Raw genomic sequence first — 20,015 nt, forward strand, 5'->3', positions numbered from 1 at the left:
TTAATTTTATTTCGTATTCTTGTTTATGTTATTATTCATTTTGTACTTTAGGATCAAGTCGATCCACTTGTTTATAAACCACGTTACAAATTCAATTGTATAGTTTTAGTGGTAAACAACACGTATTTTTATTATAAACCTAAATAATGAACGAATTGAATCAGTCCAACGTCTTTTTGGCAGTGTACTAGCTGCTTGTTTGGATGGTTGTTATGTATCATTTCATAAAGTATTGTACTGTATCGTTTTGATGTATACAATATTTGGATAGATTGTATTGTTGTCGTCGTTTCTGTAGGAATATATACCACAGCGGAAGCAATAACAGAATCTTATTCACGTATAATCTAAACAACTAGCACATATGGAGATTTTAGGATTACCTCTTGAAGCGTAAACACAACAAATCTATGTCGTTCTCCAGTTCCTTAGTTGAAAACACACCAGCAGATTTCCACAGTTTTCTACTGTGTTACCCAAACAATAACCGAAAATGGAGAATTTTGGGTGGGCAAAATTCTAGTAGAAACCGTAGTCAGAATCTTGTCAAAAACGTCCAGCCCTTATATCCATATATATAGCTGCGTTTTTAGGTCAAAACCGTTTTCAAAACCTGTTAGGTTTCCTTCTCCCACTAAGGGACGGTTTCCACGTTTTCTTTCCCACTAAGTAACAGTTTCCACTATTTTCTATTATTTAGGCACAGTAGGGACCACAAAATTTAATTAACAAGGCTTCCTATTATGATATTAATTTCGAAATTCTGAAATTAATTTCCATCATAATAAATTACGAATTATTCCACTAAAAATTCGTAATTGCACTCCTTAGTTCAATTTCGAAATTCTTCCATAAAACCTTATTTAACTCCCCATGTTAAGATTCAGATACTAATCAATCAAATTAAATTACTGACTATTTAATTTATTGATTACTTCCTTTAGACTTACACTTAACTTATTTCATGTGTCGGATACAAAATCCACCGGTCGGGTTTACACATGAAAACTTATAAGCTTTCATAAAGGAGTATCATCAATCTCAAAATCGAGACATGGATTCCATCGACTAATTATTACTTCGCCAATGTATATCATTGTTATCCAATTTACCAGGCTTATTGACTCGCGAAAGAATCTCGCCTTTTAATAAATCAAAACAACAAGTGACATACACAACTAATAATAATTATATCAGGATTAAGAGTATAAGTACATTAAATAGATTAGAGAAATTATTTTATAAAGTCAGTATAAAATACTCATCTCTACTTGATCCGTTCAATACATACAAAATGTACTAGCACAAGAAGTTGGAATTAAACTATTCCCATAATCAAGATAAATTATATTTAATCTTGTGCTACAATCATTCCGTTGATTTGTCCAATTCCATCATTAGATTGTGAACATTAACTTTTATGTCTTACAAGAACCGATGATTTAATCTTCCGTGTATAAGCTAAACTCTATACACTAAATCATCTACTATGTAAGCAATGGACGCACAAACCAACACATGATCTATTTAAAATGAAACTTTATTGAATTTAAACAAGTAAATAAATAATTGTTCATAAAGAATACTATAACAATACGCATGGCTTATAGTATATTCTAACAATCTCCCACTTAGACTAATAACCATGCGTCTACAATTTTGACACCCATTCCTTCTACATGCTTATCAAAAGTCTTCTGTAGTAAGCTCTTAGTAAACGGATCTGCCAAGTTGTTCTCTGGCGCAATCTTGGTAACCACTACATCCCCTCTCTACACTATATCACGAATTAAATGATATTTACGCTCAATGTGCTTTGCCCTCTTATGGCTTCGTGGCTCCTTTGAATTTGCAACCGCACCACTATTATCACAGTAAAGCGTAATTGGCGCTTGAATCGAAGGAACCACACCCAACTCTCTCAGGAAGTTACCGAGCCAAATTGCCTCTTTGGCTGCCTTAGAGGCTGCCATATATTCGGCTTCTATGGTGGAATCAGCAACACAAGTTTGCTTGATACTCCTCCAACTTATGGCTCCATCTCCAAGAGTAAACACATTACCTAAGGTAGACTTTCTAGAATCTCTATCTGATTGGAAATCCGAATCAGTATACCAATAGGTACCAGGTCATCCGAATGGTAGATCAACATGTAATCCCTAGTCCTTTTCAGGTACTTGATTATATGTTTAACCGCCGTCCAATGCTCTTTCCCAGGATTAGACTGAAATCTTCTAACAACGCTAACGGCAAAGCAGATATCAGGCCTAGTGCATAACATAGCATACATGAGGCTCCCCACAGCTGATGCATAAGGGACTGCCTTCATCTTTTCTATCTCTTCATCAGTCTTAGGAGACTGATCTTTAGATAGAGAAATTTCATGTCTGAAAGGAAGGAATCCTTTCTTGGAATAATGTATGCTAAACCTGGAGAGTATTGTATCAATATAAAGACTTTGGGACAAGCCTAATATCCTTTTCTTGCGATCTCTCAAGAGTTTGATCCCAAGGATATGAGCCGTTTCTCCCAAATCTTTCATATCAAAATGTGTGGACAACCACTGCTTAACTGAATTCAACATGCCCACATTATTTCCTATGAGCAGTATGTCATCTACATATAAGATCAAAAACACCACTTTGTCCCCATCCCACTTTTTGTATACACAAGATTCGTTAAGACACTGATCAAAACCAAAAGTTTTAATCACCTTATCAAAACAAGTGTTCCATGCCCTAGATGCCTGTTTTAGTCCATAAATGGACCTTTTAAGCTTACACAACATGTGCTCTTTGCCACTTTCCATAAAACCGTCTGGTTGCATCATATAGATGCACTCATCAAGACTTCAATTAAGGAAAGCTGTCTTGACATCCATTTGCCAAATCTCATAATCATAATGAGCAACAATGGATAAGAGAATCCTTATAGACTTAAGCATGGCTACCGGCGAGAAGGTTTCCTCATAGTCGATCCCTTCTTTCTGAGTAAACCCTTTCGCTACAAGCCTTGCTTTAAAAGTTTGTACTTTTCCGTCTACACCTCTCTTTTTCTTATAGATCCATTTGCATCCAATGGGTTTAACCCCATCAGTTGGTTCTACAAGATCCCAGACCTGATTAGAGTACATAGACTCCATCTCTGATTTCATAGCAGCAACCCACTTATCGGCATCCTTATCATGTAGTGCTTGGTCGTAATTGACAGGTTCGGAGGTAGGCTCCTCAGGGATCCTATCATATGATTCTCCTAAGAGCGTATAATGAACTGGCTGTCTTATTTCTCTCCCACTACGACTACGCACTACATCAGTTGCAACTACATCACTTTGATTTTGTGGTTGAACCACAACATCATCAGGAACCTGAGTCTCCATGCTATCCACAGGGATATCAACGACTTCTTCCTGTTGTGCAGTCTGCTCAACATGACTCCCACTACTTTGTGGTAGTATGACTGCGGGCACTTGTTCTTGTGGGACATTAAGTCTATTGACATTTCTCCCACTACTAAAGTGCAATGGTATGTCAAAATCGACTTCCGGGGTTTGGATATGGTCGTTTTGATTTTCAGATGACTGAGTTTCCATTCCTTTGCTAAGTTCCTGTAAAACGAGTTTACTTCTAGGAACATGGTTCATCAAATAGTCCTCTTCTAGAAACTTGGCATTTATGCTAATAATTACCTTTTTCTCTTTAGGACAATAGAATAAACCACCTTTCGTCCCGTTTGGATAACCTATAAACACGTATACATCCGTTCTTGCCTCCAATTTATCTGTTTTCCCCTTTAGCACATGTGCCGGACAACCCCAAACTCGAATATGCCGCAGACTAGGCTTGCGCCCAGTCCACAATTCTGTAGGGGTCAAGGGTACTGACTTTGAAGGAACTAAGTTCAGAACATAATTCACCGTTTCTAAGGCATGTCCCCAAAAAGACGAAGGCAAATCAGAATAACTCATCATTGATCTAACCATTTCCATAAGAGTCATATTTCTTCTTTCAGCTACACCATTTTGTTGTGGAGTTCCAGGTGCAGATAATTGAGATGTAATTCCACATTCTGATAAATAACCAATGAAGTCCGTAGAGAGGTACTCCCCACCACGATCATATCGTAGTGTCTTGATATGTTTATTATGTCGCTTTTCAGTCTCAGTCTTGAATTTTTTGAACTTTTCAAAACATTCAGACTTTCGACGCAACAAATAAATGTATCCATATTTTGAGTAATCATCTGTGAAAGTCACAAAATACTCAAAACCACATCTTGCTTGGACATTCATTGGACCACACAAATTAGAATGAATTAACTCTAATTTATCACTTGTCCGATTTCCTTTTGAGGGGAAATTTTGTTTTGTCATTTTTTCCTTCTAAACAAGATTCACAAGTTGGTAGTGCCTCCACTTTCAATGAACTTAAAGGTCCATCCTTGACCAACCTGGAAATTCTGTTTAGATTTATATGACCCAAACGCAAGTGCCATAAATATGTTTCACTCAATTCAGAAGAACGTTTTCTCTTACTTGGTAAATCAACATTATTCAGTTCTTTAGGTGGTAACAGTTTAGGAATAGAGTCAACAACAAAAAGACCATTAATCAATGTAGCCGAAGAGAGATAACGCTTATTATGGGTAATAACACATTTATCAACGCCATGACAATTAAAATCATAACCATCTCTCATAGCGCTAGAAATCGAAATTAAATTCCTTCTAACGGAAGGTACATATAATGTGTCTTTTAAAGCTAAAACTCTACCACTACCAAACGAAATACTAATATTTCCTAATGCTAAAGCTGGGGCTGCTGAACCGTCTGCTTGATAAACATTGATTTCTCCTCTACTTAGCCGCCGCGTTACCTGAAACCCCTGCAAATAAGTGCAGATATGATTAGTGTCTCCCGAATCTACACACTATGACATGGTAGAAACAGCCACTAAAAATGTTTCAACGACAAGTAGATGCAAATCACCTGGTTTATTTTTCAGCTTGGCCAGATAAGTTGGACACTGCTTCTTATGATGCTCGGGCTGCTTGCAGTGATAACACTTGCCCTTAGCCTTTTTCACACCAGCAGTCGCGCCACCAACAGAGGGTTTTTGAGCCTTTTTCTTTTTCTGCCCGCCTCTCGGCTTAGAAGAAGAACCTGCCTCAAAATTCAATGCCACGGGAGGAGCTTGGGACTTGATAATAGTCTCTGCCGACTGCAGCTCATTCAACAATTTTGCAAGGGACAAATCCATTTTGTTCATGTTATAATTCAGGCGAAATTGCTGAAAACTGTCAGGTAAAGTCTGCAGGATCATTTCAACCTGCGTGTCTTTATCAATGTTAGCTCCAAGGACCTCCAGTTCATTCAGAAGACTCATCATCTTCAGAACATGGTCCCTGACCGATGAACCTTCAACCATTTTGGTATTCAGAAGGGCTTTCATGGCAGTCTGCTTAGCCGCACGATTCTGATCTCCGAACATTTCTTTGAGATTTTCCAGAATGTCATAAGCAGACTCCATCGACTGATGCTGATGTTGCAGAACATTCGACATGGATGCCAAAATGTAACACCGCGCCATCTCATCAGCCTTAATCCTTTTCTGGTAAGCCTTCTATTCATCATCTCCAGGTTTTTCTGGACACACCTCATCGAGCACAAATTTGTACTCTTCAGCAATTAGAACAATATCCAAATTTCGTTTCCAATCAACATAATTTGGACCCTCAAGTTTGTTTTGTGTAAGAATGGCAGTAAGGGGATTGAAAGCAGTCATTGTCAATCTGGGAGGCATTAAATATTTAAATAGATCAAATCAGTTTGTATTATGAACATTAAAATTCAAAACACATTATATATATACAATCTATGCACCTTGAACAACAAATTTCGATGGGAAAGAAGCTATTCTTGCAATATACATATATAATGACAGATTTTCACTCCATAAACTTAAACATGTCATACTCAGATGGAGAGTAAACTGTTAATTTAAGCCAAGTGAATATCAACATTCAACATATATTAGTCCCATTGAACCAACATGCATACTCAGATGGAGAGTATATACAAATAATCAATGACTAGTATAACATAGTGATTATTCATAATAATTTTATCCGATATGAAAGAAGACCTACGTCAACGTGTAAAACATTATATCACTAATTTTTAAGCCCGGGGACCAAGGGAATTGATCCCCACAATTACTGGAATTAAAAACAACTAAATTTTTTTTCAGAATTTTAGAAAAACAGCAAAAACACCATCTAAATGACCCCGAAAGCCCAAAAAATGACTTCAGTCATGATGAAATCCATTTGTATTGCTCACTGGGCCGTTTCGCATGGACCTGCCAAGTTTCAGGTCAATCGGAGTCCGTCACCTTTTTGACCTCCGATTTTCTGCCCTAATTCGGCAAAACTTGTTTTTCCGTTTTACATGATAAAATTCAACTTTCAGATTATTCTAACTCAACATCACCAATATTAAAAGGATACATCAAGTTTTCAGAATAATCAACACAATCCATAACAGATAATCACACCAAAAAACAATGCAGGTTTTCAGAAAAACAAACTTTGCATGTAATTCAAAACTTGCATATAGAACATGATATTAATCCTTATGGTTTATCCTAATTATTTAATTAGACATAAGTAGGCTCTGATACCAATTGTAGGAATATATACCACAGCGGAAGCAATAACAGAATCTTATTCACGTGTAATCTAAACAACTAGCACGTATGAAGATTTTAGGATTACCTCTTGAAGCGTAAACACAACAAATCTATGTCGTTCTCCAGTTCCTCAGTTGAAAACACACCAGCAGATTTCCATAGTCTTCAACTGTGTTACCCAAACAATAACCGAAAATGGAGAATTTTGGGTGGGCAAAATTCTAGTAGAAACCGCAGTCAGAATCTTGTCAAAAACGTCCAGCCCTTATATATATATATATATAGCTGCGTTTTAGGTCAAAACCGTTTTCAAAACCTGTTAGGTTTCTTTCTCCCACTAACGGACGGTTTCCACGTTTTCTTTCCCATTAAGTAACAGTTTCCACTATTTTCTATTATTTAGGCACAATAGGGACCACATAATTTAATTAACAAGACTTCCTATTATGATATTAATTTCGAAATTCTGAAATTAATTTCCATCATAATAAATTACGAATTATCCCACTAAAAATTCGTAATTGCACTCCTTAGTTCAATTTCGAAATTCTTTCATAAAACCTTATTTAACTCCCCATGTTAAGATTCAGATACTAATCAATCAAATTAAATTACTGACTATTTAATTTATTGATTACTTCCTTTAGACTTACACTTAACTTATTTCATGTGTCGGATACAAAATCCACCGACCGGGTTTACACATGAAAACTTATAAGCTTTCATAAAGGAGTATCATCAATCTCAAAATCGAGACATGAATTCCATCAACTAATTATTACTTCGCCAATGTATATCATTGTTATCCAATTTACCAGGCTTATTGACTCGCGAACGAATCTCGCCTTTTAATAAATCAAAACAACAACTGACATACACAACTAATAATAATTATATCAGGATTAAGAGTATAAGTACATTAAATGGACTAGAGAAATTATTTTATAAAGTCAGTATAAAATACTCATCTCTACTTGATCCGTTCAATACATACAAAATGTACTAGCACAAGAAGTTGGAATTAAACCATTCCCATAATCAAGATAAATTATATTTAATCTTGTGCTACAATCATTCCGATGATTTGTCCAATTCCATCATTATATTGTGAACATTAACTTTTATGTCTTACAAGAACCGATGATTTAATCTTCCGTGTATAAGTTAAACTCTATACACTAAATCATCTACTATGTAAGCAATGGACGCACAAACCAACACATGATCTATTTAAAATGAAACTTTATTGAATTTAAACAAGTAAATAAATAATTGTTCATAAAGAATACTATAACAATACGCATGACTTATAGTATATTCTAACAGTTTCGTGATGTCATACGCCCATAATATGAAGAATAAACTTGCAATATATAAAGAAAAAGAAAGGTACGAGGTAATATTATTATATAAAAATATAAGATAAATGATAAACTAGGATTATTAAATAACAAAAAGAGGCAAGATGAGAGAAAAAATAAGGTAACGACGCTATCACATCAAATTGATCATAAGTGGCACTTTTCATCGTTACGTAACGACGAATTTAACGATACGATACAATAAAATTTAAATAACAATAAAAATAAATATTATATTTAAAATAAAAATGTCATACCATACAATAATTAACAATCATCCAAACAAGCTATTAAATAACTTGTGTCATTCCTTACAGTACAATAGGTTAGGTTTTTCATTCTAGTTTATTAAGTACTGTAACAATTTAAACCTGAATGGTAGCGTCAATTGCTGGAAAAGATATACTAGCTGTCCCTAATTTGAATATCTGGAGAAGAATCGGACAAAAGAAAAATATCTGGAGAAGAAACAATAATAATTTAGAATATATGTTGGGGATTTCTTTTTCTTTTTTTGGGTCATAAAAAGAAAATTAGACGATAGTAAAGTAAGAGCAACACCATAGAAAAATATAAAAACAGGAATGTGGCACGCGCACAGCCCCAACACCACTTCCCTCTTCCCTAAGCCCGTTTTCTTCGCGGCGGTCGGAATTTCAAGAAAGCTTATTTTATCCACCCCCATTAGTAATAGTGTACTATGGCTAAAATGGGTGCTGACCCTTTTTCTGTACGAGCAGAAGCTAGTTGTTCCTCTTCTCCTTCAAGGATATTTGCTTTCAGAATTAGAGCTTATACTAATAATCAGCATATAGATGACAAGAACAGGTTCTACAAAGAGCTTGGTCTGTAATTTCCCTTCTCTTTCTTCCCTCTTCTCTGCTCATGCTTTACTTTAACTTTTTGAAATAAATAAGTAAAACCACCATCTTCTTTACTTTAAGTTTTTAGATGAGGTAGTTGCATTGTTTAGCTGAAATTCAGAATTCATTATCAGAGTCATTCGTGTGAATTTGGCACAGTCAAGTCATTTACTTTGCTTTTATATCAAGGGTTCTTTTGTTTTTGTTGTTGTTGTTGCTGGCAGTGGTTCTTTAACTATCATAAATTCATAATTGGTAGTGCTAAGTAGACTACCTACTTAATGCTCCTGTTTTACAAGGTTGTTGTACTTGGTATGAATTCATCTACTTTGCGTTATTGATTGCTTGTGCAAGTACTAGTAGTGTGAAATAATTAGTGGTTGAGAGGACCAGTGGCAAAGCCAGGAATTTACTAAGGGTGTTCAACTTCAAAAAAAGTAAAAAATATTCTCCGAGAAAGAGTGTTCAATATATGTTAAATACCTCTAAAATTTAATATTTTACCTATATACGCAGTGTAATTTTCTGACGAAGGGTGGTCAAGTCAGTTGACCACCCTTTATAACATGTAGCTTCGCCCGTGGAGAGGACGGAGGCGGAGAAAGCTCAGTGAAAGAGTGAAAGACAAATAAGCAGGCTAATTGAAAGAAAGCTAGAAACTTTCCAAGTTCTTAGTGAATGAGAATGATAAACTAAGGCCGGGAAGGAAGTGTAAAGGTCTGGATTGGGTATAGGCATTTCACAACTTCCCTTCCCGATAGGCGAAGTGGAGTATTCGTCAAACTGGGGTTGGGTGAGAGAACATAAGGTAGAGATTCTAAAGGGAGGAAACACAGAACAGATGAAAAGAATCTTTGTCAAGAGGCATGTTGGATGGAGCACAATTCAGTTAGAATTGCCAATATATTCATATTCTACGATATCAATAAGAGAAGGTATACAATACACAATTGTGTTTAAGCAAAGGGATATTAAGGGATTAAACGTTGTCCAGTTAATAAGTAGTTTACATTTATTTACAAGTCAGTGCTGTACAATATTTCCCTTTTTAATTGATAAATAAAATAAATTCCATTAATATCAAACCAAGTCGGCATAACATAAGTTTATACACGGTATCTAGTTACTGTTATAGAATCTTTGCATTCTAGTGCGTATACAGTAGGTAATAGTCTGTTAAATGTTGGTGGTATTGATGATTTCATGATGTAGGTACATTCGCTTTGAAAAGGAAGATTGAAGATTTGGTACTCCGTGCTGAGATGTTGACACCAACAGCACTAGAATTTGAAGAAGCAAGACGCCTCAAACAGGAAGAAGTTATTCGTGAGTATGATTTGTGGGATGACGTAGCCAAGTCAGATGAAGACCTTGTTCAATTAGCTGAGAGCGCCAAAGCCATTGATTCCCTCAAAGACCTTCGATACAAGGTATCATGTCCTCAAAGCTTGTTTTCACTTGTCACCATATGTTTATTGCCTTATTTGTTAATACTTCAAAGGAAAAACCATAAAACTCAACCGTGTTATTTGATTCTATTTGATTGAGTGTGATTCTGCAGGCTGAAGAAGCTAAGCTGATTACAGAGCTGGCAGGAATGGATTCTATCAACTATGAGTTTTTAAAGCAGGCCTATACTGCCTGTGTCAGTGTGAATAAGTCATTAGATAAGTATGAACTGTCCAAACTTCTTAGGGAACCATATGATATGGAGGGAGCATGTGTCACCATTGAATCTGGAAATGAGGGCATTTACTCAGAGGTGATGCGTTCTTGCTATGTTGCCAAATATACTTACGGGTTGGTAGCAAAGGACCATATACATCTTAGGTTAAAATAATAAGTCAATGAGTTTTCTAAGGAGGGAGAGAGGGTTATATTTGTGTAGCTTTACCCCCTTGTGTCGGAGACACTACTTCGAAAACTTGAAGCTGTTACGGCTTTATTAAATTGAGGTATCCTGGAATTACTGCAAGGCTCACACTGTAAGAAACTATATAGATGAAGGATCTAAATGATAATAATAGAATGCCTACAGATATTATCTACAGAATATTATTCACTTTGGCTATTTTTGTTGTTGCCTACAGATATCATCTATTGATAGTTTGCTTTTACAAGAGAATATTATTCACTTTGGCTATGTTATTGGAATTTTATCATTAAATGGCAAGAAAGGCTGTTGAAAGACAAATTAGAATGGTATAGTAACTGGGGTGTAAAACTGATAGGTATTTAGTTTTTTTATGGTTGCAATGTACTCTAGGTGGTACTGCTTCTCACTTATCCAATTATGATCCAGATTTGGGCAGAACAACTGACAAGAATGTATATCAAATGGGCCGAAAAGCAATGTCATAAGGCGAGGATTGTTGAGAAACAAGATTCAGATAGTGGTGGTATCAAATATGCGATGATTGAGTTAGAGTTCAAGTCGGCATATGGCTATCTTTCAGGGGAAAGAGGAATCCATTACATGAGTGGAAATTCTGAAAATAAATTAGATCTCTCAAAGGTATTCTAAGGATACTTAGCTCAGATTTAGTTATCCCTTTGCTATCAGTTGCCATATGCATTATCAAATTCTTATATTATGCGCTTTGTGTTCCTAAGATTGCCCTTTTCTATTCCCTCCTCAACCTTTTGAGTTATGTGTTTCTGGAGAGTTATTAGGCATGCTTTCCCTGTCAGCTTCTTAAGCTATGTTGCTCGGACTCTCCGAAAATGTCGTTAGGTTCGTGTCGGATCCTCCAAAAGTAGTGCACTTTTTGGAGGATCCGACACGGGTGCAACAACATTTTGGAGAGTCCGCGCAACATAGCTCTTAAGACAAAAACATTCTATGTTCTATTTTTTAAATAAAAAAAAAGTGGAAAACAATTCATCTTAAATCTCAGTGTTGCAGCTGCATTTTGCTTCTAATATAGTTTCTCTGACATGATCAATCAATCACAGTCACTGACAGTTAGTTCAGGAATCCTCTTTAATCTAATTCAGTCATGAAATGTGATCACTACCATTAACGTTATGAAGGAAACTGTGATTATCCACATTTAACTGAAAAGGGAGGAGAAATAATATAGTTATCATGATGTGATATTATAGCATAGAAAACTATAGTATTTCAAGTTCTGAAATAGTATATGTATAGAACGTGATAATTAATGACACAGGCTCAAATTTCATCTGGACTTAATACCAAGGTATTAGCAGTGTATCATGAGTTTGTAATGTTTAGCAGAATAAGGAGCGAAAACAGTCATATAACTCAAAGTACAATGTTCTCTCCCTATTAATAAACTCCCAATCAAAATAAAGCTATCCCCCTTTCATTTGCCAAGAAGGTGGAATATAAATCACTTGGCTAGCGATTTTCATGGTGAAGTACTGTTTATCCTCCTCTATTTAGACGTAAAAAGATCTCCTTATGCCATGATGTCCTCATAGTCTCTATTTGTGCATAAAGTTAAGATGAATAATGAAATTCCTTTCAAGTGTTAGGAAGGCAGCAAAATTTAAGCTGATGAAGTATTTAACTGACTAATAAAGGAGTGATGATTCAGCTCATGTTTGTTGACCAATGATTATGTACCATTGTACCTTACATTAACACAAGATTCTATCTGATGAGATAGATACTTGTATCTTCTTAGATGCTCATCAAAACGACAAAATTTACAGGTTATCAATCCTGATGAATTGAAGGCTGGAACTGCTGCTGTTGATGTTATTCCTCTTTTTCTTGAATCGTCCCCTGACCTCTCAATTGATGAAAACGATCTAGAAATCACGATACGACCATCATATGAAGAGGAACAGAGCAACACATCGCCTTCACTCACCATTCAGCATATTCCAACAGGATTGCAAGTCCGATCAACAGGTAATAATATTTTTGAGCGGAGTGTCATTGGTTCTGTAGGGTGATTCCTATTACTTGAGTGTTTTTGCACTATGATCTATTTAAGGTTTCTGCATACACATTATATGCGTGTGTATATGTATATAAAGAAAGTCTATTTAATGTGTCTATGCATCTGAATATTGGTGAAGATAACGAAAAGCTCTTGTATTCAGTCCTGCTGACGGCAGAGATGTGGCGTTACTGCTCTGGAGGCACTCTAATAGAGACTGATGAGTGCGTGTCAAATTAAACTCTTCCAAAGCATACAACAACAAACAACAACAACAACGACCCAGTATAATCCCATAAGTGGGGTCTGGGGAGGGTAATATGTATGCAGACCTTACCCCTACCCCGAAGGGTAGAGAGGCTGTTTCCAGGAGACCCTCGGCTCAAAAAAGCAACAGGAGCCGATATATTAGTACCATAAAAATGCATAATATAATAACAGCAATATAAGAGATATGAAATACAGAATACGAAATACGAAATAAATGGCTGGTATAGTAAAACTAGCAGGTAAAGCCCTGCATCAATAGACGACCAATTATATTCTTAGTCTAACTCCTAACTAGCTAGTCTCACTCTATTGTGCTGTAGAAATATTCACAACTTTCCCTTAACCTACAACCTTAATGCTCGACCTCCATAATTCCCTATCAAGGGCCATGTCCTCAGTAATCCTAAGTCGCGTCATGTCCTGTCTGATCACCTCTCCCCAATACTTCTTAGGTCGCCCTCTACCTCTCTGCGTGCCCACTACAGCCAGTCGCTCACACCTCCTCACCGGTGCATCAGTGCTCCTCCTCTGAATGTGCCCGAACCATCTGAGTCTTACTTCCCGCATCTTGTCCTCCATGGGGGCCACACCCACCTTCTCTCGAATATCTTCATTCCTAATCTTATCCATCCTTGTATGCCCGCACATCCACCTCAACATCCTCATCTCTGCTACTTTCATCTTCTGGGTGCGTGAGTTCTTTACCGGCCAACATTCAGTTCCATACAACATGGCAGGCCTAACCACTGCTCTATAAAACTTACCTTTTAGTAACGGTGGCACTTTCTTGTCACACAAGACTCCCGACGCTAACCTCCACTTCATCCACCCCACCCCTATACGGTGTGTGACATCCTCGTCAATCTCCCCGATCCCCTGAATAACCGATCCAAGGTACTTGAAACTACCCCTCTTGGGAATGACTTGAGAGTCAAGCCTCACTTCAACTCCCGCTTCCGTCGGCTCAACTCCAAATTTGCACTCGAGGTATTCTGTCTTCGTCCTACTCAACTTGAAACCTTTAGACTCAAGAGCATGTCTCCAAATCTCTAACCTCTCGTTGACGCCGCCTCGTGTCTCGTCAATCAGAATAATGTCATCAGCAAATAGCATGCACCATGACACCTCCCCTTGAATGTGATGAGTCAGTGCATCCATCACCAGGGCAAATAGGAATGGGCTGAGCGCAGACCCTTGGTGCAACCCCGTAATAACTGGAAAGTGTTCAGAGTCGCCTCCTACTGTCCTAACCCGAGTCTTAGCTCCAGCATACATGTCCTTAATCACCCTAATATAGTCAACCGGGACCCCTTTATCCTCTAAGCAGCTCCATAAGACCTTCCTAGGAACCCTATCGTACGCTTTCTCCAGATCAATAAACACCATGTGGAGATCCTTCTTCCTATCCCTGTACTGTTCCACCATCCTCCTAATATCCTCTAAACTCTTCCAAAGCATGTTGACAAAGAATACTTGGTGCAAGAAAATACCTTGCAACTCTCTTGGTTTTCCTTTCTCCGAGGTTAAAACAATATGAGAAACCGAAAAATTATATGTCGAGAAGCACGATTCTCAAATCATGGGCATGATATATGACTTGACAGGGAACTCCTACTGTTCGTTTCCAAGATGTACGATTGGATACATTGTCAACAAGCAAATAAGTTAAATGCAAATAAGTTAAATTTCTATGAGGCACCCGATAGAACACTGTAAGTCAATATAATACATGTAAGTTGTTATATATCATCTTAATCACGTAGGCGCGTTAATTAAGTCTGGCACTGATGATACCACTGTTGAGTGAACTCAGAGGATTGCTTGATTGAATGTTAGAATCATTCCTGAAAGATTTCTTTTCCGTCAGTCATTCAAAAGTCATTCTACAGAAAAATGTGATACTTTACATGTTGGGGTGGAGAAAAATGTTCTGTTTCAAGATTCAGCAGTAGATTGTATGCTCCTATGTTGTTGACAGATTCAAGGCAGGTGTTTGAGATACTATCCTATATACCATTGATTCTCTAATGGCTGTGAGATACGATCTAAGATATTGGTGTCCAACACAAATACTTAAAATCTCTTTTTCTTCTCAATGTTTTCGACTAAGGTACGGATTTCCTCCCTGCCCTGAAGCAGACGTGTTACAGCGAGCTCTGGTATATCTAGTGAAAAAATGTTTTGTGAAAACAGGAATAAGAGAGAGCATTTGATCTACTTAAATGTTTTATGCCTTACATTTAGCTTTCCTTTTACAAATTATATTTATGTGTGCACTTTATTGAGCTGTTTCTAACTTCTCCATAAAATGTCCGATCCTTTTCATAACGGTTGCTATTTGTAGGTGAAAGAAGCCGGTTTGCAAATAAGCTGAAGGCCCTCAATAGATTAAAGGCAAAGCTTCTCATTGTAATGAGGGAACAAGGAGTCTCCGACTTGGCTAGCGTTAGAAGTAGTGCTATCTCTAGTAGCTGGAATCAAGTGGCCAGAAGGTATGTATTTCACCCAAACAAACTGGTAGAAGATGTAAAGACGGGCATCCAATTGTCTGACCTTACTGCTGTGTTAAACGGAAATATTGAACCATTTATCGGTGCCCACATCAATAGTAGACGGCATGAAATCCCATGAGCCAGATGCGAAAGGATCCGAACCTTGGAGTTCTGCTAATGATTTGATGCATCATTCTCATATTTTATATTGAAGGCCAAGATTCTTCAACCCCTTTTCTTATAAGGAAAAGAAACAAAGAGAGGTATTGTGATAAGAAAAGGAAAAGGGAAAGGATGGGAGAGAAATGGAGTCAGTGTTCCATTTTGAAATGCAAGATGATGCACTTGTTTGTCATATTTTTGTTAGAATTGGTTCTTAAATTTTGTGTTCCTAAGCTGGTGGCAACTTTTTATGGTAGTTGTGCTCCACAGATCTGTAAAACAGTGAGAGTAATGTGCTACAACTTTTTATATACTAATGTGAGAGTAAATATCTTGTGGAGATTTTCTTTACTCAAAGATTGATATTTGCATGAGCAAAGTGGTAGTACCAAAATAAATATCCGACCAAAAAAAATCATAAATAAATAAATGTTGTAAGTAATTATTTGAAGTAGAACACTCATTTGGTAGGATAGTTTTTGTTATAATAATATCTGTGTAATTTCTTCCCATCTGTCTAATTCTTGGTGGATAGAATTATCCAATATCTATACTTGCAGGAGATATCAGACACCAATAAAATAGTTGATATGCACACAAGTCACAAACTGACGTGAACACTACGTTATAAATGAACCAGAAAACAAAAAAAAAAAAAAAAACAATATCATCTCATTTTGTGCATGAAACAAATGTTGCGAACTTAATGAAATAAGAAGCAAAAAAGTTCCAAAATACTAAATTTCAGTCATGTAGGCAAATTACTGAAGATCCTCTCTTATTTTCAACACTTTGTTAGTTACATGAATCAAGGGACTCCAGTCAGTTCATTATAGCTGCTTTAACTATTCAATTAACAGCAGCTTCATTAATTTGGCAATAAACACGTCCAAAGTTTGTTAAGTTCTATCACATGTTTCACATAAGAAAAAGTTCTTTTAGAAAACGGGTACTCTACTTTTAGCAAAGTTATAAATACCCATAGATGAACAAATATAATACTTCTGGCAATTTCATGATTAATTATGTGTTTGTGTGTGTGTGTGTGTTAATTTTTTTCATACTTTATAATTAGTGAGATTGAGCATTCGTTTTTCTAATTTTATGACTATTTTACTGCGCCTTCTCCTTTCAACATAACCAATCACTCTGGGATTTCTTCAACGGTACATAACGTTTTTCTTTTTAATTGTCAAGGAAGATTAATGCTAATTCTCCTGAAATTAATTCTACATTGATTGTTGAAGGAAGAAATATGAAGGTATATAGTTCAGCACTAAGCAATAGTACAAAACTTCTTGTCGTACCATGAAATCTGTATATTCATCTTTAAAATATAATTGCAAATAATTCATAGTATTGTTTATACAAAATTTTGCTAGCAATATCTAAAGGCCAAAATGTTCATCTGAACTAATTAAAGTGAGCAAGTGCAGACAAAAAAATAAGCAACCTAACAAATATAATACTTTAATTTCCACTTCGGTTCCACTTTTCTCCTCGATCGGACCCCTTATGAGATAAGTTACTGTTGTTGTTGGTTCCACTTTTCTGCTCCATCAACTTCTTCTAATAACTGAATTCATATTCGACTCAATCGACCTTTTCTCAAAATAATCACTTGAATAATTGAATATAAGCAACAATAACAGTAATACCATCAACTTTTCCTCCTTTATGACTTCGCCATTCCCTCTCAGCTGCTCTTCCAAAAGGTGTATCTGCAAACCTATCAAATGAGTTATACAACGCAACATTCCCAATTTGACTAGCCAATTCCTTTGGCTTCAACTTCTCATCAATCCCTCTTTGTACAAGTTCCTCAATCTCACTTTCATTCATATTATCAAGCAATCCATCTGTTCCAACTACTAAAACATCGTCTTTTTCCACGATTATTTCCATCTCTTGAGCAACACTAGGATTATCTTTAGCATTTCCCAGTTGATATGGACAGTTAAACCTCCGTTGTTGTATTGGCGATTTGTATATAACTCTTCCGTTTCTAACCAGAAAAAATCCACTGTCACCAACGTTAGCAGCGCGTAACGTATTTTTCTCACTGTCCAAAGTTATAATACATGCTGTTGACGATCCTTCAGAATTTGTGTTTTTGTAAGCTTCTTGAAGAACCCTTTTAGGGTTCACAACAGTACCCTTTGGTTCATTAATATCTACGGCAATAAGTGAATTTCTCATAATTTCTCTTGCGTATATTCTAGCGCCGACACCCTTTTTTCCCCAGCCACCAACACCATCTGCTACACCAATTGTTTGAAATAATTTCTGGATAAAATGAGCATCTTCACCTCGTGGTTTCATTGGGTTTTCTTTAGGTAAGTATAAAGATCCAGCCACCATTTTTAGGCTTGGTAATTTTTTAATACAGCGCGGGAGTTCTGCGCCTTGGACGACTTGAGTAATAGGAGAATGACAACCGAGCCCTACAGTAGTAGAACCTCGTGAACCGGGCAGCCTGAGAACTTCATCAAACTTGTTGAATGAATATTGATCATCATCTAATTGTGGCTTCTTTGGGTCTTCTTTGGGACGTTCGTTAAAAGATGATGCAGCCAAAAGTTTTGGACTAGGGTTGTCGAGACTAAATTTGAGTTTCTTGTTGCTATAATTCCCCAGTTGATAATTATCGTTACAAAAGTCTACGTACCTCTTCTGTGGCAGCTTGAAAACTTCATCAAAGTTCTTAAATGAATGTTCATGACCTAACACTACTAGAAATCCGGAAAAAAACGACCACAAAAAGCGACCAAAATTGGTCGCTTATGGCCCAAAAAGCGACCAAAAAGCGACCAAACACGCCTGGTAGCTATATTGATGGTCCCTTTTATTTAGCGACCAAAGTTGGTCGCTATTTAGCGACCAACTTTGGTCTCTAAGCTAAAAGGGCCAAATATTCTGATTTTGACTTTAGTGACCAACTTTGGTCGCTATATTAATTTAATAATATAAATTTGGCGACCAAAGTTGGTCTCTACATATGAAATACGTTGTTTTTAATTTATCATTAATCATTAGAAAGCGACCAACTTTGGTCTCTAATCCAAATATTATATTTTAAAATCTGGACAATAGAGACCAACGTTGGTCGCTAAATTCAAGAATTTAATTTTTTTTTAAAGATAAGCGACCAATGTTGGTCGCTATATTTCCAGAAATTGTATTTTTTTAATAGAAATCTGGGCAGGTAGCGACCAAGGTTGGTCGCTATTTCCCACAAAATTATTTTTTTTATAGTGAAAAGCGACCAAATAGAGACCAAAGTTGGTCGCTTTTCTTGGTATATTTTTGGCAGAAACTGCCTGTTTTGGCAGCTACACCACCCTGTCAGCTTACCAAACATCCTAAACAGGCATTTTATGCCAGCAACAACAACAACAACAATTAAAAGCAACAATCAATAGAACTAACACATTAAGCTAACAAAACTAAGTTAACGCTTATTACAAGCCCATTCGAACTAAAAAGAACTAACACAATAGAACTAAGTTTTTTTGTCTAGTTCAAAGTATATAAAGTACTCAAGGAGTGTTCTTTCAGCATCCTCGTCCGAAAGTTGGATTGCCTCGCCCGATTCATTAGGTGGTTGACTGCGTATGAATTCCCCCACGTCAGCTGCATGTGAAGCGAACCTATATGAAAAATTATATATATGATGCCTGTTTTGGCATCATAAAGCTGTCTGGTGGCTTTGGTGATTATCCTCATGGTACTATTACTCGGGATGAACTTGGATACAGAGAATAACTTGGATACAGTACCTGACAGGGTGTGTCTTTGATCAATTGTTGATCTCTATAGCTACAATGATAATGAGAAGGCAACGACATGTGTTTCAAAATAGTGATGGTGTAGGTAGGATTTTAACATTTCCTAAGTAGATAAAAGAGGTTATAGATGAATTCTGTACTTCATTTTCCATGAGAAAAAGAAGTTTAATTGAGAGTGACAAGGTTGATGAAGACAGAATGTGTTCCGTTGGTCATGGTAGTTCCCATAAAATGGGGACCATAAGACTCTATGATGACAGAGATTATAGGAAGTTTTGTTCTAAATTTTCTTTCAAGTCTGATCCGTACAAGCTTAATGTGATATTGGTGATATTTCTTCGGATTCAGACAATGATTCGACCGACAAAAGTATGGAAATGCTCTTAAAAAGAATTAAAGGTAAAATCTTTTCAGCATCCTTCTCTACCAAGAAGAACGTTTTACTTTTAATTCTTTTTAAGAGCATTTCCATACTT

At 36.5% G+C, this 20,015-nt stretch overlaps 2 protein-coding genes across 3 annotated transcripts; one reads left to right on the forward strand and one right to left on the reverse strand.

Moving 5' to 3' along the window:
* Positions 1–8,568: 8,568 nt before the first annotated feature.
* Positions 8,569–16,091, forward strand: LOC107815884 (peptide chain release factor PrfB3, chloroplastic). 2 transcript variants are annotated; one of them, XM_016641530.2, is made up of 6 exons: positions 8,569–8,895; positions 10,126–10,343; positions 10,475–10,675; positions 11,216–11,428; positions 12,595–12,796; positions 15,442–16,091. In XM_016641530.2, exons 1-6 carry the CDS (start codon positions 8,751–8,753, stop codon positions 15,726–15,728), a joined length of 1,266 nt encoding a protein of 421 aa, XP_016497016.2. In that variant the 5' UTR covers positions 8,569–8,750; the 3' UTR covers positions 15,729–16,091. The 2 variants fall into 2 exon arrangements, with proteins under 2 accessions (XP_016497016.2, XP_075109940.1); XM_075253839.1 differs by lacking the exon at positions 10,475–10,675.
* A 1,277-nt stretch (positions 16,092–17,368) lies between these two features.
* On the reverse strand, positions 17,369–18,112 carry LOC107815882 (putative protein phosphatase 2C 55). Its single transcript, XM_016641529.1, has one exon. The coding sequence runs from the start codon at positions 18,110–18,112 to the stop codon at positions 17,369–17,371; it is 744 nt and encodes a 247-aa protein (XP_016497015.1).
* Positions 18,113–20,015: the final 1,903 nt, after the last annotated feature.

This window comes from Nicotiana tabacum, chromosome 5, assembly GCF_000715075.1.
Source record: "Nicotiana tabacum cultivar K326 chromosome 5, ASM71507v2, whole genome shotgun sequence".
NCBI lineage: Eukaryota > Viridiplantae > Streptophyta > Magnoliopsida > Solanales > Solanaceae > Nicotiana > Nicotiana tabacum.

Bases quoted from the DNA above. Each gene is read 5' to 3' on its own strand.
- LOC107815884 (XM_016641530.2), top strand. From the start codon at position 8,751: ATGGCTAAAATGGGTGCTGACCCTTTTTCTGTACGAGCAGAAGCTAGT. The intron at 10,676-11,215 runs GTGATGCGTTCT...ATTATGATCCAG, and splicing joins ATGAGGGCATTTACTCAGAG to ATTTGGGCAGAACAACTGAC. The intron at 11,429-12,594 runs GTATTCTAAGGA...CAAAATTTACAG, and splicing joins ATAAATTAGATCTCTCAAAG to GTTATCAATCCTGATGAATT.
- LOC107815882 (XM_016641529.1), bottom strand. From the start codon at position 18,112: ATGGTGGCTGGATCTTTATACTTACCTAAAGAAAACCCAATGAAACCA.